This window comes from Amblyraja radiata, chromosome 5 (assembly GCF_010909765.2).
Source record: "Amblyraja radiata isolate CabotCenter1 chromosome 5, sAmbRad1.1.pri, whole genome shotgun sequence".
In the NCBI taxonomy this organism is placed as follows: domain Eukaryota; kingdom Metazoa; phylum Chordata; class Chondrichthyes; order Rajiformes; family Rajidae; genus Amblyraja; species Amblyraja radiata.
The window spans coordinates 701,769-716,369 of record NC_045960.1 but is presented as its reverse complement, the minus strand read 5'-3'; the positions used below and the strand labels follow the sequence as shown (position 1 = coordinate 716,369).

General features: G+C 45.5%; 1 protein-coding gene across 1 annotated transcript; it reads left to right on the top strand.

The window, feature by feature from the left end:
• Positions 1-12,947: 12,947 nt before the first annotated feature.
• Positions 12,948-14,279, top strand: LOC116972883 (paraneoplastic antigen Ma1 homolog). Its single transcript, XM_033020470.1, has one exon. The coding sequence runs from the start codon at positions 12,948-12,950 to the stop codon at positions 14,277-14,279; it is 1,332 nt and encodes a 443-aa protein (XP_032876361.1).
• Positions 14,280-14,601: the final 322 nt, after the last annotated feature.

Below are 14,601 nucleotides of genomic sequence, written 5' to 3'. Positions count from 1 at the left end.
GATGATAAATCCCCTGGGCCTGATGATCTGCATCCCAAGGTCCTCAGGGAGGTGGCTCTAGAAATAGTGGATGCATTGGTGATCATTTTCCAAAGTTCAATAGATTTAGGATCAGTTCCTGTGGATTGGAGGATAGCTATTGTTATCCCACTTTTCAAAAAAGAAGCGAGAGAGAAAACGGGGAATTACAGACCAGTTAGCCTGTCTTCGGTGGTGGGAAAGATGCTGGAGTCAATTATTGAAGAGGTAATAATGGGGCATTTGGATAGCAGTAAAAGGATAATAATAATAATAATAATAATAATATCTTTTATTGTCATTGCACGTCAGTGCAACGGGATTTAGTATGCAGCTTCCAACCGATGTAAAAGAAAAGTAAAATAAATAAATAAGCTGTGTGACGTGACCATCCAAGGGAGACTGTCCAGGAGGGTGGGGGGCACTCAGCAGGGCCGGTTCAGAGCCGCTATAGCTCTGGGGATAAAGCTGTTTCTGAGTCTGGAGGTTCGGGCGTAGAAGGTCTTGTAACGTCTGCCCGAGGGAAGTAGTTCAAACAGTCCGTTACAAGGGTGTGAGGAGTCTTTATGGATGCTGATGGCCTTCCTGAGGCACCGTGTGTGGTAGATGCCCTCCAAGGCTGGTAGCTGTGTCCCAATGATCCTCTGCGCTCTGTGGACGACGTGCTGAAGAGCTCTCCTCTCCGCCTCCGTGCAGCTGAGATACCACACAGAGATGCCATACGTTAATATGCTCTCTGTGGTGCAGCGGTAGAACGTTGTCAGCAGCTGTTGGGGCAGACTTGTCTTTTTTTAATTTTAAGGATTTAATTTAAGGATTAGTCCAAGTCAGCATGGATTTATGAAAGGGAAATCATGCTTGACTAATCTTCTGGAATTTTTTGAGGATGTGACAAGTAAAATGGATGAAGTGGTGCTAGTGGATGTAATATATCTAGACTTTCAGAAAGCCTTTGATAAGGTCCCGCACGGGAGACTAAAATTAGAGCACATGGTATTGGGGGTAGGGTGTTGACATGGATAGAAAATTGGTTGGCAGACCGGAAGCAAAGAGTAGGAGTGAACGGATCCTTTTCAGAATGGCAGGCAGTGGCGAGTGGAGTGCCGCAAGGCTCGGTGTTGGGGCCGCAACTGTTTACCATATATATTAATGATTTGGAAGAGGGAATTATGAGCAACACTAGCAAGTTTGCGGATAACACAAAGCTGGGTGGCAGTGTGAACTGTGAAGAGGATGTTAGGAGGTTGCAGGGTGACCTGGACAGGTTAAGTGAGTGGGCAGATGCGTGGCAGATGCAGTATAATATAGATAAATGTGGGGTTATCCACTTTAGCGGCAAAAACAAGGGGGCAGATTATTATCTCAATGGCGTTCAGTTAGGTAAGGGGGAGGTACGGCGAGACCTGGGTGTCATTGTACACCGGTTACTGAAAGTTGGCGTGCAGGTACAGCAGGCAGTGAAGAAAGCTAATGGAATGTTGGCCTTCATAACAAGAGGATTTCAGTATAGGAGTAAAGAGGTTCTTCTGCAGTTGTATAGGGCTCTGGTGAGACCACATCTGGAGTATTGTGTACAGTTTTGGTCTCCTAATTTGAGGAAGGACATCCTTGTGATTGAGGCAGTGCAGCGTAGGTTCACGAGATTGATCCCTGGGATGGCAGGACTGTCATATGAGGTAAGATTGAAAAGGCTAGGCTTGTATTCACTGGAGTTTAGAAGGATGAGGGGATCTTATAGCAACATATAAAATTATAAAAGGACTGGACAAGCTAGATGCAGGAAAATGTTCCTAATGTTGGGCGAGTCCAGAACCAGGGACCACAGTCTTCGAATAAAGGGGAGGTCATTTAAGACTGAGGTGAGAAAAAACTTTTTCACCCAGAGAATTGTGAATTTGTGGAATTCCCTGCCACAGAGGGAAGTGGAGGCCAAATCATTGGATGGATTTAAGAGAGAGTTAGATAGAGCTCTAGGGACTAGTGTAGTCAAGGGATATGGGGAGAAGGCAGGCACGGGTTATTGATAGGGGATGATCAGCCATGATCACAACGAATGGCGGTGCTGGCTCGAAGGGCCGAATGGCTTCCTCCTGCATCTATTTTCTATGTCTATGTTTATGACCCAGCCCAGTCAAACTGAGGGAAGTCGGAGTCTGCAGCATGGAAACTTCAGGCCCAGTGCTGAGTCCAGGCTGCAGGTAAGGCGACGACTGCAGGCTGCTGGAGGGCGGTGGAGTGGCGAAGGCCAGCGGGAAAAGGGTGGGAGGTCCCGGTGGGCGGGAAACCAGCCCCATCAGAGATGGTGAGCAGGGTTAACTATAGAAAGGATCATTCCGCCTATCGTAGCGGGTGGATGCTCGTTCCCACCCACCCTTTACCCCGCCCCCAGAGCCTTATCTCTTATCCCCTGAAGCAGGCAGGTCGGGCACAGTCGCAGCTGGTTCTGACATTGTTAAACTTGCAGCCGCGCACCGACTCAAACACTCCTGACTGTTGAAAGGACAAGGCTCAGAAAATACAAATATGTCAAAAGTTTTATACAGCTTGGTGGAGCAGGCCGAGGCCCCCCTAGATCTCAAGGCCCTAAGCTTAAGCTTGTCTAGCTTATACGTAAATCCGGCCCTGACTGACATATGTGACTTGCGTGGGTTCTTCAGCTTCACATTAAGTCGAGTCTTGCTACTACCACTTGTGAGCAGCAAGAAGTGGAATAGGCCATAGAGTCAGTCATAGATTGATACAGTGTGGAAACAGGCCCTTCGGCCCAACTCGCCCACACCGGCCAACAATGTCACAGCTACACTATCCCACTTGCCTGCGCTCAGTCCATATCCCTCCAAACCTGTCCTGTCAATGTACCTGTCCAACTGTTCCTTAAATGATGGGATAGTTCCAGCCTCAACTACCTCCTCTGGCAGCTCGTTCCATACACTCACCACCCTTTGTATGAAAACGTTATCCCTCGGATTCCTATTAAACCTTTTCCCCTTCACCTTGAACCTATGTCCTCTGGTCTTCAATTCCCCTACTCAGCGCAAAAAACAGCACATCTACCCGATCTATTCCTCTCACGATCTTATACACCTCTATCAGATCACCCCTTATCCTCCTGCACACCATGGAATACAGACCCAGCCTACTCAACCTCTCCCTATAGCTCACACCCTCTAGTTCTGGCAACATCCTCATGAATCTTTTCTGAACTTGACAATATATTTCCTATAACATGGTGCCCAGAATTGAACACAATATTCCAAATGTGGTCTCACCAACAGCCTATACAACTGCAACATGACCTCCCAACTTCTATACTCAATACTCTGATTGATGAAGGCCAAAGTGCCAAAAGCCTTGTTGACCACCTTATCTACCTGCGACTCGACCTTCAAGGAACCATGCACCTGTACTCCTAGATCCCTCTGCTCTACAACACTACCCAGAGGCCTACCATTTACTGTGTAGATCCTGCCCTAGTTTGACGGCCCAAAATGCAACACCTCACACTTCTCTGTATTAAATTCCATCAACCATTCCTCCGCCCACCTGGCCAATTGATCCAGATCCTGCTGCAATCGTTCACAACCATCTTCACTATCTGCAAAACCACTAACTTTTGAATCATCAGCAAACTTACTAATCTTGCCCTGTAATAATAATAATAATAATAATAATAAATACTTTATTGATCCCCTCAGGGAAATTCAGATGTCCAGAAGCCCCAACCAACAAACCCACAGATTCAAAACGAACGCAGACAGAAAATACATAGAATACAATGTGGACACTTCCTGAGAGCAATAAATACTTAAAAAGACCAATAATTAACAGTTAAAAATTAAAAATTGCAAAATGCATCCCCCTACAGCCGAATTATAAAATCTAATGGCTGCAGGGGTGAAGGATCTCCTGAACCGCTCCGTTCTACAGGGCAGGGAGAGGAGCCGATTGTTGTTCCGAGTGCTCTTTTGACTCTCCAGAATTACATGGAGAGGCTGCCTGGGGTTTTTCAGGATGACCTGCACCTTGTGCCTCATACGCCTCTCAAGCACATCCATCCCAGAGTCTACTCTCCCCTCCAGCACTGAGCTAGCTCGTTTAACCAGTTTGTCCAGCTTCTTGTTGATTTTTGCACTAATGCTGTTGCCCCAGCAGACAACAGCGTAGAAAATAACACTTGCAAACACAGTTGTAAAATGTGTGCAGCATATCATTACACACATTGAAGGATTTGAGCCTTCTGAGGAAAAAGAGTCTGCTCTGGCCTTTTTTGTAGAGGGAGTCAGAGTTGACAGACCAGTCCAGTTTGTTATCAAGGTGCACTCCAAGGTATTTATATGTCTGCACCACCTCAATGTCAGCCCCTGCAGCGTTGACCGGCTGAAGGGGGAGCTTGGACCTGCCAAAGTTAACCACCATCTCTTTAGTCTTAGTTGTGTTCAGGATGAGACAGTTCTCTTCACTCCAGGCACAAAAGGCACTGGTCAAGTTCCTGTATTCCTCCTCCTGCCCGTTCCTTACACATGCCACAATCGTTGTATCATCTGAATATTTCTGTACGTGGCATGTGTCAGACTTATAGTTAAAGTCTGCTGTATACAGGGTGAAGAGGAACGGGGCCAGAACCGTTCCCTGTGGGGCTCCAACATTGCACACCACTGTGCCAGAGACACTGTCCCCCAGCTTGACAAACTGTGGTCGACCCGTCAGGTAGTCGTATATCCAGGAGATAAATGTGGAATCAGATTAGATTAGATTAGATTAGACTTTATTAATCCCCTTATTCAGGGGAAATTCAGATGTCCTTGCAGCACACCAATAAAAAATACAACATAGCATTCAAGAAGAAGTTCAACACCAAAACACAAAAACATCCCCCCACAGTGGTTCCACAAAGTCCAGTCCCCATCCTCTTGTCCACCCAAAGTCGGGCCTATTGAGGCCTCCACAGTCGCCGCCACGGCGCCCGATGTTCTCGCCGGGTGATGATGCTCCGGCGTCGGGAGAACCCCCATCTTCTTAAGCTTGTCATTCAGAATCAGGGGTTGGATGGTGTTGAACGCACTTGAGAAGTCGAAGAAGATAATCCTCACATAGCCACCGGGTTTGTCCAAAAAGGAGTAGATCCGGTGCAGCATGTAGAGGACTGCGTCATCTACCCCAATGTTCTCCTGGTATGCAAACTGTAGTGAGTATGTTCTCATCCAAATCATTGATGTAGATGACAAACAGTAACAGCACCGAACCCTGAGGCCCACCACTAGTCACAGGCCTCCAGTCCGAGAAGCAACCTTCCACCATTGCCCTCTGCTTCCTTTCATGGAGCCAATTTGCTATCCATTCAGCTATCTCTCCTTGGATCCCATGCAATCTAAACTTCCAGAGCAGCCTACCATGCGGAACCTTGTTGAATGCCTCATTGAAATCCATGTACACAACATCTACAGCTCTGCCCTCATCAACATTTTTGTTTACGTCTTCAAAAAAATCAATCAGATTTGTGAGACACGACCTCCCATGTACAAAACCCTGCTGACTATCCCTAATCAGCCCTTGCCCATCCAAATGTCTGCATATCCTATCCCTCAGAATACGCTCCATTAACTTACCAACAACAGATGTTAAGCTCACTGGCTAATAGTTCCCAGCATTTTCCCTGCAGCTATTCTTGAAAAGAGGTACAACATTTGCCACCCTCCAGTCTTCCGGCATCTCTCCTGTATTTAAGGACGACTCGTAAATTTCAACCAGGGCTCCCGCAATTTCCTCTCTAGTTTCCCACAATGTAGGTATGTTGCAAAGCCTACCTGAAGCGTCTTTGAAAATCTGCCGCTGCGGGTGTGCGCGATTTTGGCGCCGTTTAGAGGGGGCGGGTTTAAAACGCGATTTTCTCTTGGCTGTTCAAATCGAAGATGTTCAGCCTAGTTAATTATTAACGAAAAATCGCTGGAAGACCCCGTCGCAAAAGCTATTATTAGGTTTAAAGGCCTTGAATAATAGTTATAGTAGTTTAAAAATCAATCTCTAAACCCGCGACCGCCAGCAACCGCAGGGTCTCATAAAGCAGACAGCTGAAGGTAGGTTGTATATTTTTACATTAAAAAGGGCTTCTAAAGATCCCTTTATACAAAGTTTAATATTGCGAGTAGCTCATTTTGGGCCCATTATATTGCGCAGTATTTTTCTGGGCATTTGGGGCACAAATCTACCGCAATGTGAACGTTCTAAACCAGCGCGATCCACAGAGACCCACTGGAAAGCTGATTTAAATGGGCATTTATTTACAGCAATTGAACACTGAATTCCTTCCATTTGGCCTATAAATTAATGTAAATGAGATTTAAAAATCATGTTTTATTGTGAATCATTTGTGAATATTATTTGGACATTTAGGCTATTTAAAAATGTTAATCATTTATTAAGAAATGGATAGATGTTTAGATCTAGTAATTGAAGTCTGAAATTAGCTACAATTAGGTAACTAACTAATTATATGCTTTAATTTCAGGTCATCCAAGTAAGATTATTTTATATTTGTTTCAGAATGCTTCAATCTATGATAACTGAAAATTTCATTCAGTTCTCTTAATTTTTAAGAAAGTTATGGGCTTTTGACTGTTCACGATCACAACTTTTTTGTTATGTCCATAGAAAATCAATAGGGAACAAGATGCTCATTTCCGAGTATGAAAATGGCCATAACTTTTTAAATACTTGGGATATGAAAGTGAATTAGGTGTCAAATTAAACTTATTTTTATGCTTTATCTGATGGGATAAATTACAGACTTGATTTTTAAAATCTCAAAATTTTGTAACATTGCTACACAATGTCCTCGGAGATCAAGCCCTGGAGATTTGTCTACCTTCAAACACAACAATACCTTCAGTAATTCTTCAACAGTAACCCTGACTGCTCTCAAGACACTTCCAGTGACTGCACTTGATCCCAGCTGCCTATGCCTGTCCGTGTTGTTTTTGATTAACGTCTCAATTTCACTCGTCAGCCAAGCTTCCTTACGTTTGCCTGCTTTGTCCATCACTCTAACGGGGATGTACACATCCAGAGCTTTTTCTGTACACTTTTAAAAACATCTCACTTGGCCGATGGTCCTTTCCCATCGAATGACCTGCTCCAGTCAACTTGAGCGAAACCTTCTCTCATACCCTCAAATTGGCCTTACCCCAGTGGAGCATTTTAACACGTGGACCCTCTCAGTCCCTATCCATAACTATCTTAAACCTAATCGAACTGTGGTCACTGGTCCCAAAGGGCACCTCCACACACACTTCATTAACTTCCCCTTCCCAATTTCCCAATACTAGACCCAGTGTTGCCCTCTCACATGTGGGGGCCTCCACATACTGCTTAAGAAAACTCTCATGAACACTTTTGAGGAACTGCACCCCATCTAAACCCTTCATGCTATGATTTTCCCAGTCTATATAAGGAAAGTTAAAATCCCCTACAACAACAACCTTATTTGACCTGAAGCTGTTAACAATCTCCCAGCACATTCATTCTTCTAATTCCCGTTGGCTATTCGGGGGTCCCACCTAAAAATAGAACAGAGCCTTGCAAGAAGTGAGTCCTATTCCACCTATAAAGACAGGACAATTGTGTAGGAATTAACTGCAGATGCTGGTTTACACTGAAGATAGACATAAAAAACTGGAATAACTCAGCGGGTCAGGCAACATGTCTGTAGGAAAGGAATAGGTGATGTTTTGGGTTGAGACCCTTCTTCAGACTGAGAGTCAGAGGAAAGGGAAATGGGAGATATAGAGGGTACATAGCAACGAGAGAGGATGTTACCGAACTCTTGTCATAGAGAGGAGAACTTCTTCAATGTAGGCATACCTTGAGGAGATTTCTCAGTGAAGCAGACAAAATGTGTAGGAAGGAAAAGCAGATGCTCGTTGACACTGAAGATAGACACAAAATGCTAAAATAACTCTGCAGGTCAGACAGCCTATCGGGAGAAAAGGAATAGGTGACATTTTGGATTGAGACTCTTCTTCAGAATGAGAGTCTGGGGAAAGGTAAACTAGAGATAGAAGGTACATAGCATCATGATGGACACTATTAAAGGGCTGTCCCACTTGGGCGACCTAATCTGCGAGTTTAGAAGAGTGTCTTCGACCTTCAAACTCGCATCATGGTTGACATGTGGTCCTAGGAGGTCCTATTTGGTCACTGGAAATTACCTTCATGCTCGAGGGAAGTTCCCGAATACTCGTGGCCTCAGCTAGTCGTGGAAACTTTTTCAGCATTTTGAAAAAATGTCCGCGAGTAGAATTTGGTTCGGCATGGTTCTTTTTAACTCGTAGTGGAGTGGGATCGCTATTTAGTTACAGGCACTCGAGGGCAGCCGTTGGCAATCTCCTTCGCTGTCCGATCATTTTGATTGGCTCATTGCAGTTTTCAGGACCAAGGAAGACCTACCGGTAGGTAAAATGCCCGCTAAACTTTATTAAACTTCTTAAAAGTGTCTCCACTCCTTCTCCCCCCCTTCTCTCCACTTCTCCCTCCCTTCTCTGCCCTTCCCTCCTTCTCTCCCCCTCTCCCCCCTCTCTCCTCTTTTCTCCCCTTCTCTCCCCCCCCCCCCCCCCCCCACTCCGCGCTCTCTAAAGGACTGACCGTTACTGTGCATCCGTTTGACCTTCATCTTCATCGCGGGTGTAAATTTCAGACAGCGCTCCCCCGCTCTCCCTGGCCCCCGCCGTTGCGATGTGTTTGTGTGTGTGTGTGTGTGTGTGTGTGTGTGGTCGGTCGATCCAGCTCGCGATTTCAACGCGGACGGTCGATCCAGCTCGAGGCTTTCCAGGCGAGTGCCGTCGAGCTGGAAGGTTGAAGACACTCTTTTTAACTCGCGGATTAGGTCGCCCAAGTGGGACAGCCCCTTTAGGCACAGTAGAGCAGTGGTAGACGCTGCCCTACAGCACCAGACACCCATGTTCAATCGTGACTACTGGTGCTGTGTGTACGGAGTTTGTACAGTACGTTCTCCCTGTGCCTGAGTGGGTTTTCTTCGGGTGCTCACATACACTGGTGAGGGCATTTGGAAGTTCCGTGGTTAAATGTTACATCTTTGGTAGTCACCCAGGAAAAACAAAATGTGCCCCAAATAATAATTCTAAATGAAACAGCGATTCACTTGCACTTCATTCAATCAGGTACAGTGCATTCGGTGTTCACAGTTTGGTGTCGTTTACACTGGAGAAATGAAACGCAGATCGAGTGGTCGTTTTGCTGGGCACTTGCACTCTGTCGGCAAGGATGACCTGAATTTCCTGTAGCCTGCCACATTTATTCCCAATTTCACCCCCATCACCACCTGTCTGTCTACACCTCCTCCATTGCAGCATTGTGACCCGAAAATAAACTAGAATAACAACACCTCAGCAAAGTGTTGGCACTTTGCAACCCTCAGGAATGAAGACTACATTCCCCAACTTCATTTCACATTGCCATGCTTGCATCACTTTTTTAATTTGAATTCTTTAAAATATATTGCTATTGATCTATAATTATGTTCCTTTCATCTGATCTGAGGGTAAAACAGTAAACATCACTGGTCCACAAAACCTGTCGGACTGGATGAATTCTCCTGGCATTCCTGTTTTTCAAAATAACCCCTCTGGGTCTGTGCCTGGAATGTTTTCATCTGGAGCTATAATGTGAAAACTGTGCTTTACTAAACTTTACTTCAGTCTGAAGAAGTGTTTCGGCCCGAAACGTCGCCTATTTCCTTCGCTCCATAGATGCTGCTGCACCCGCTGAGTTTCTCCAGCATTTTTGTGTACCTTCGATCTTCCAGCATCTGCAGTTCCTTCTTGAACACATGGCAGTAATCTTGACGGGTTTGCCAATTACTTTTGCTTTGATGAATTATATTGTTATCCTGTGTCCAGATAATGAACTTTGTCCATGTGAAAATGCTGAGTTTGTTTCTCAAAATCGCAAACGTGAAAGAAAATAAACCTACACAAAAATATTAGTCGGTAGATATTACTGGTTCATTGGAGCAACACAGTGCAGATGCTGAAGATCTGAAGCAAAAGAAAAAATGGTGGATTTGCTCGACAGGACAAGCAGCATCTACTCTAACTTCTTAAACTGATCTGCACAACCCTAATACTAAATCAGCATGGAATACAAGGACCACTTTGTGCACTACTATGGATTTGTTTTTCCTAATTGTGTTTTATACTGAAATCTTGCCTAATGCTTTTTCATCGAGCCCTCAACATCAGAAAGACCAAAAAGGTGTTTGTTGACTCAAGGAGTGAGAGGGTGAACACAATCTGTACTCATCAATGGAATGGGTACAGATCATCAGCAGAGATGGTTAACAGCTTCAGGTTTCTTGGTATCCCTGTCACAAACAACTTTACCAGGTCCCTTTACACTGATCTAGTGATCAAGAAAGTGAATCAGCATGTTTAATTTCTTACAGTAGGTGCATGAGAAGATTTACCCAAGGATTCTCTCGAATTTTTACAGATGCGCTATAGAAAGTATATTGATGGTATGGCAACTGCTCTGCTGTTGACTGCCTGAACCTGCAGAGAGTGGTGAACGCAGCCCAGTCCACCACAGGCTCATCATTCCTTCCATCCAGTTCATATACAGTGTGTTGCACCAGGAAGGCTGGAAGTACCTGGAAAACAAAAACACCTACACCAGAATCTTGTACATTGACTTCAGCTCAGTCTTTAACACCATCATCCCACAGAGACTTGTGGAGAAACTAACCCTGCTGGGCCTCAACACCACCCTGTGTCACTGGATCTTGGACTTTCTGACAGAGAGACCGCAGTCAGTCCGTGTTGGCAAGAACACCTCGGGCTCGATCACGCTGAGCGCTTGCTCCCCTCAAGGCTGTGTGCTCAGCCCGCTGTTGTTCACACTGCTCACACATGACTGTGCTGCCAGATTCAGGGACAATAAGATCATAAAATTTGCAGATGACACAACAGTGGTGGACTCATCAGCGGAGTTGATGAATCAATGTACAGGGAGGAAGTGAAACAACTAGTGGACTGGTGCGGCAACAACAATTTAGCATTAAACGTCGACAAAACAAAGGAGATGATTGTCGACTTCAGGAGGGCGCAGCCAAAACACACACCCCTCAACATCAGTGGCACCACGGTGGAGAGAGTGGAGAGCATAAAGTTCCTCGGAGTGCAACTTACAGACAGTCTCACCTGGTCCAGGAACAACACTGGGGTTGTCAAATGGGCCCATCAGCGATTGTACTACCTTAGGAAACTCAAACAGGCCTCGCTCCCTACCAACATCCTCAGGACTTTTTACAGGGGCACGGTGGAGTCTGTACTCACGTGCTGCATGAACACGTGGTACTCCAACTTTAACTGCTCAGACAGGAAGGCTCTGCAGAGGGTAGTGAGGGGAGCAGAAAGGATCATTGGCGTCTCCCTACCCTCGGTACAAGAACTGTTCCAGAGCCGCTGTCTGAAAAAAGCTCTGAGAATAGCAAAGGACAAACTGCACCCCCTCCATACACACCTGGATCTCCTGCCATCAGGTAAGAGATACCATAGCATCAAAGCCCGGACTACCAGACTGCTAAACAGCTTCCTGCCACAGCCTGTGAGGCTGCTAAACAGTCACTCCACCTGATTCTGCTGCTTTGCACTGACAATTTAATAACTCTGGTACTGGTCACTCAAATCAGCTGCCCTGGACATTTTAATGACTGTTTTTACTGTATTTTAATGTTGCTGTTTTACCTGCTTTTAATTATGTAGCCCTGTGTAACTTCATATTAGTTTTTCTTATTAAGAGATTTATATAAGTTTTGCTGTGAATATGTGTTCTGCATTTTGATTTGTTGTTAATGAGTTAGATCATTTTTCCTGTGTGGTGATTGGTTTGGGGGCGGGAGCTGGGAATTGTGGGTAATCGAAGTCCAGGAGAGAGAGAGAAGAAGTCCAGAAGAAGACAGAAGAAGCCAAGACTAACTGCTACCCCTTCAGCTCGGAGATGTGGATTAAAGACTGTCGCTGTTTGGACTTTGTGATTACGAGGAGAGTGAGAGCAGCGGTTAGCTGAGCCCTGGAGACAACGAGGGAGAAGGAAGATTTCTGCCACATGGGGTCCTCTCTGGTCAGCCAACTCCCCGCCATCTTGTGAGCTTCTGCACTGTGCACTTGTCGGCTTCCACTGTATTTGGCCGCGACGCTCTCCAGCTTCGACCAGGCCTGCAACGTGGGGTTATTCTTGTTTTGTTTTTAATGTTGCCGGCTTGTGTGAGTGAGTGTGTGGGCCCCCATAGTAATTAATACTTAAAGGTACTATAAAAGATTGATTTATTGAGTGTTGCTTTTTTTTGAATATCTGTGTGAGAAACACCAGTAAAACACCTATAAGGGAATTAAAGTTTATGAACCTGGGGCGCAGCTCATGTAGAGGGCAAAGAAGCGCTACACAAAATGGAGGCATCGCTGAGATTAATTCCCATTTCATTTACTGTTAGTTTTTGCCTTTAAGAAGTGTTTTTGTTTCCCGACTTTTGTATTAAAGTGCCTATAGCAGTTGTAGTATAATGGCTACTCAAGCAGACTCTCAGTTAGCAGCTAAGCTTCATAGCTGGTGTAGTGAAGCATGCTTAGACCCAAACCATGCTTTTGTCCTGTTTGACGTGCCGACTAATACTGACCAAGCAGACATTGAAGAGACTGTTCAGACAGTAAAGGCACTTGGGAGAGTAAAGGTACGGGACTTCCAAAGTGACATTCAGACTGGCAGCAACCTGGTACTCTGTGAATGCCGTGAAGTTGTACAGCCAGATCGCATTCCCCCCCTAACTGCAGCCAGTGAAGGGAGGCTCAGAATGGAACATTTTCCTCTTCAATGAACCTGTGAGCCCAGCTGAAGATTTTTTAGCTAAGCTAAACAAACTAATGACTGATGAAGGAAAATCAGTAAATGATGTTCAAGCCATGCTGACTACAGAGACTCCACAAGGAAGCTCCCCAGAGTCCATCATCCGAGCAGTGGGAGACCTGTTGGGAAAATCGATGAGACCTACCAGTGAGAACAATGTATTTCGACGTCTGCGGATGTTCTCTGGAAACCTTCCCACACCGCCAGGAGAGGAGAGCCTTGACCATTGGCTCGAACAAGCCTATCTAATGATTGAAGAATGTGACTGCTCTGAACGTGAGAAACAAAAGAGAATAGTCGAGAGCTTAAAGGGGCCGGCCCTGGAAATAATTCAGGCTGTACGACTAAACGACCCAGATGCTAGCCCTGACTGCTATGTAAAGGCCTTGGAAAGTGCCTGTGGCACGCCTGTGTCAGGAGAAGACTTATATTTTGCCTTCAGGAGCCTTCACCAACAGTCTGGTGAAAAGCTCTCTGACTTTTTAAGGAGGCTGGAACGCTCGTTGATCAAAGTAGTGCAGAAAGGAGGCCTTCTCAGCCACAGAGCCGATCATGCTCGAATTCACCAACTCATTAGAGGTGCTACTGACTCTGATATGATGCTGTTACAGTTGAGATTGAGAGAAAGAAAAGAGAAACCTCCTACCTTCTTAAAGCTCCTAAATGAGATTCGTGAAGAGGAGGAATGTGAGACAGCTCGACGAAAATTAACTACAACAGTAAGACAAGTACAAGTCAGAGACCAAGCCAATACCAAAGCTACAGAAGACCAAAAGTTGAAGGCAGAGATTCAAGAGCTTCGTGCAGAGCTTGGTGAGCTAAGGGAAAAGCAGCAAGACACACACACTGAGCCAAAATTCAAACCCACCAAGAAAACTATAGACACTGAAAAAGAAAACGAAGTTCAAATGTTGAGGCAACAGGTGCTGCAGCTACAACACCAGCTAACTGTGATGTCTGTATCTCACAGTCCTGTGACTGCAGACCTTAAAAAGAGGGATGGGAAGGCCAGACCCAGCCCAGCAGCTAAACCACATAATGCCAAAGACTCAGAGAGCTTCTTCTGTTACAGATGCGGAGAAAATGGTCATATTGCCACACACTGCACAGCCCCAGAGAACAGCCCAAAAGTAATCCAAAAATTACTCGGTGCTCTGCGCAAAAGTAAGGAAGATAAAGCGTCACACAAAAGGTTTGCTGAGTCGAAGCAGGTTGGTCCAGTCTACACACAGCAGCCTCGTAACCTGCCACAAGGACTGGTTGACCCATCCATGATGGCTGATGGGAAAATTGATGGTCAACCCTGTAGAGCCATTTTAGACAGCGGCTCCAGTCACTATCATCTTTGAGAGTTGGCACACCAGATTCCTTCCCAATGTGCCCATTCACCCACTCAAAGACCTTGCCATATGGGGACTGAGTGACACTAGCTATCCATATACAGGCTATGTGGCAGTTGAGCTGGGACTGCCTCCTAATACCAAGGGAGTTGAAGAAATAGTTCCCGTGGTGGCTCTAATATGCCCTGATTCGCCAAGTCCTGACCCAGTTCCTGTTGTTATTGGCACTAATACAACAAATTACGCTCCCTGCTGTACCAATGTGAGGAACTCAAAGGCAACGACGAGGTTCACTCTCTGAGAATAAACACTGTTCGTTCTGAACAATCCC

What these genes read in the sequence shown, in the direction of transcription:
- LOC116972883 (XM_033020470.1), top strand. Translation starts at nt 12,948, where the DNA reads ATGACTGATGAAGGAAAATCAGTAAATGATGTTCAAGCCATGCTGACT.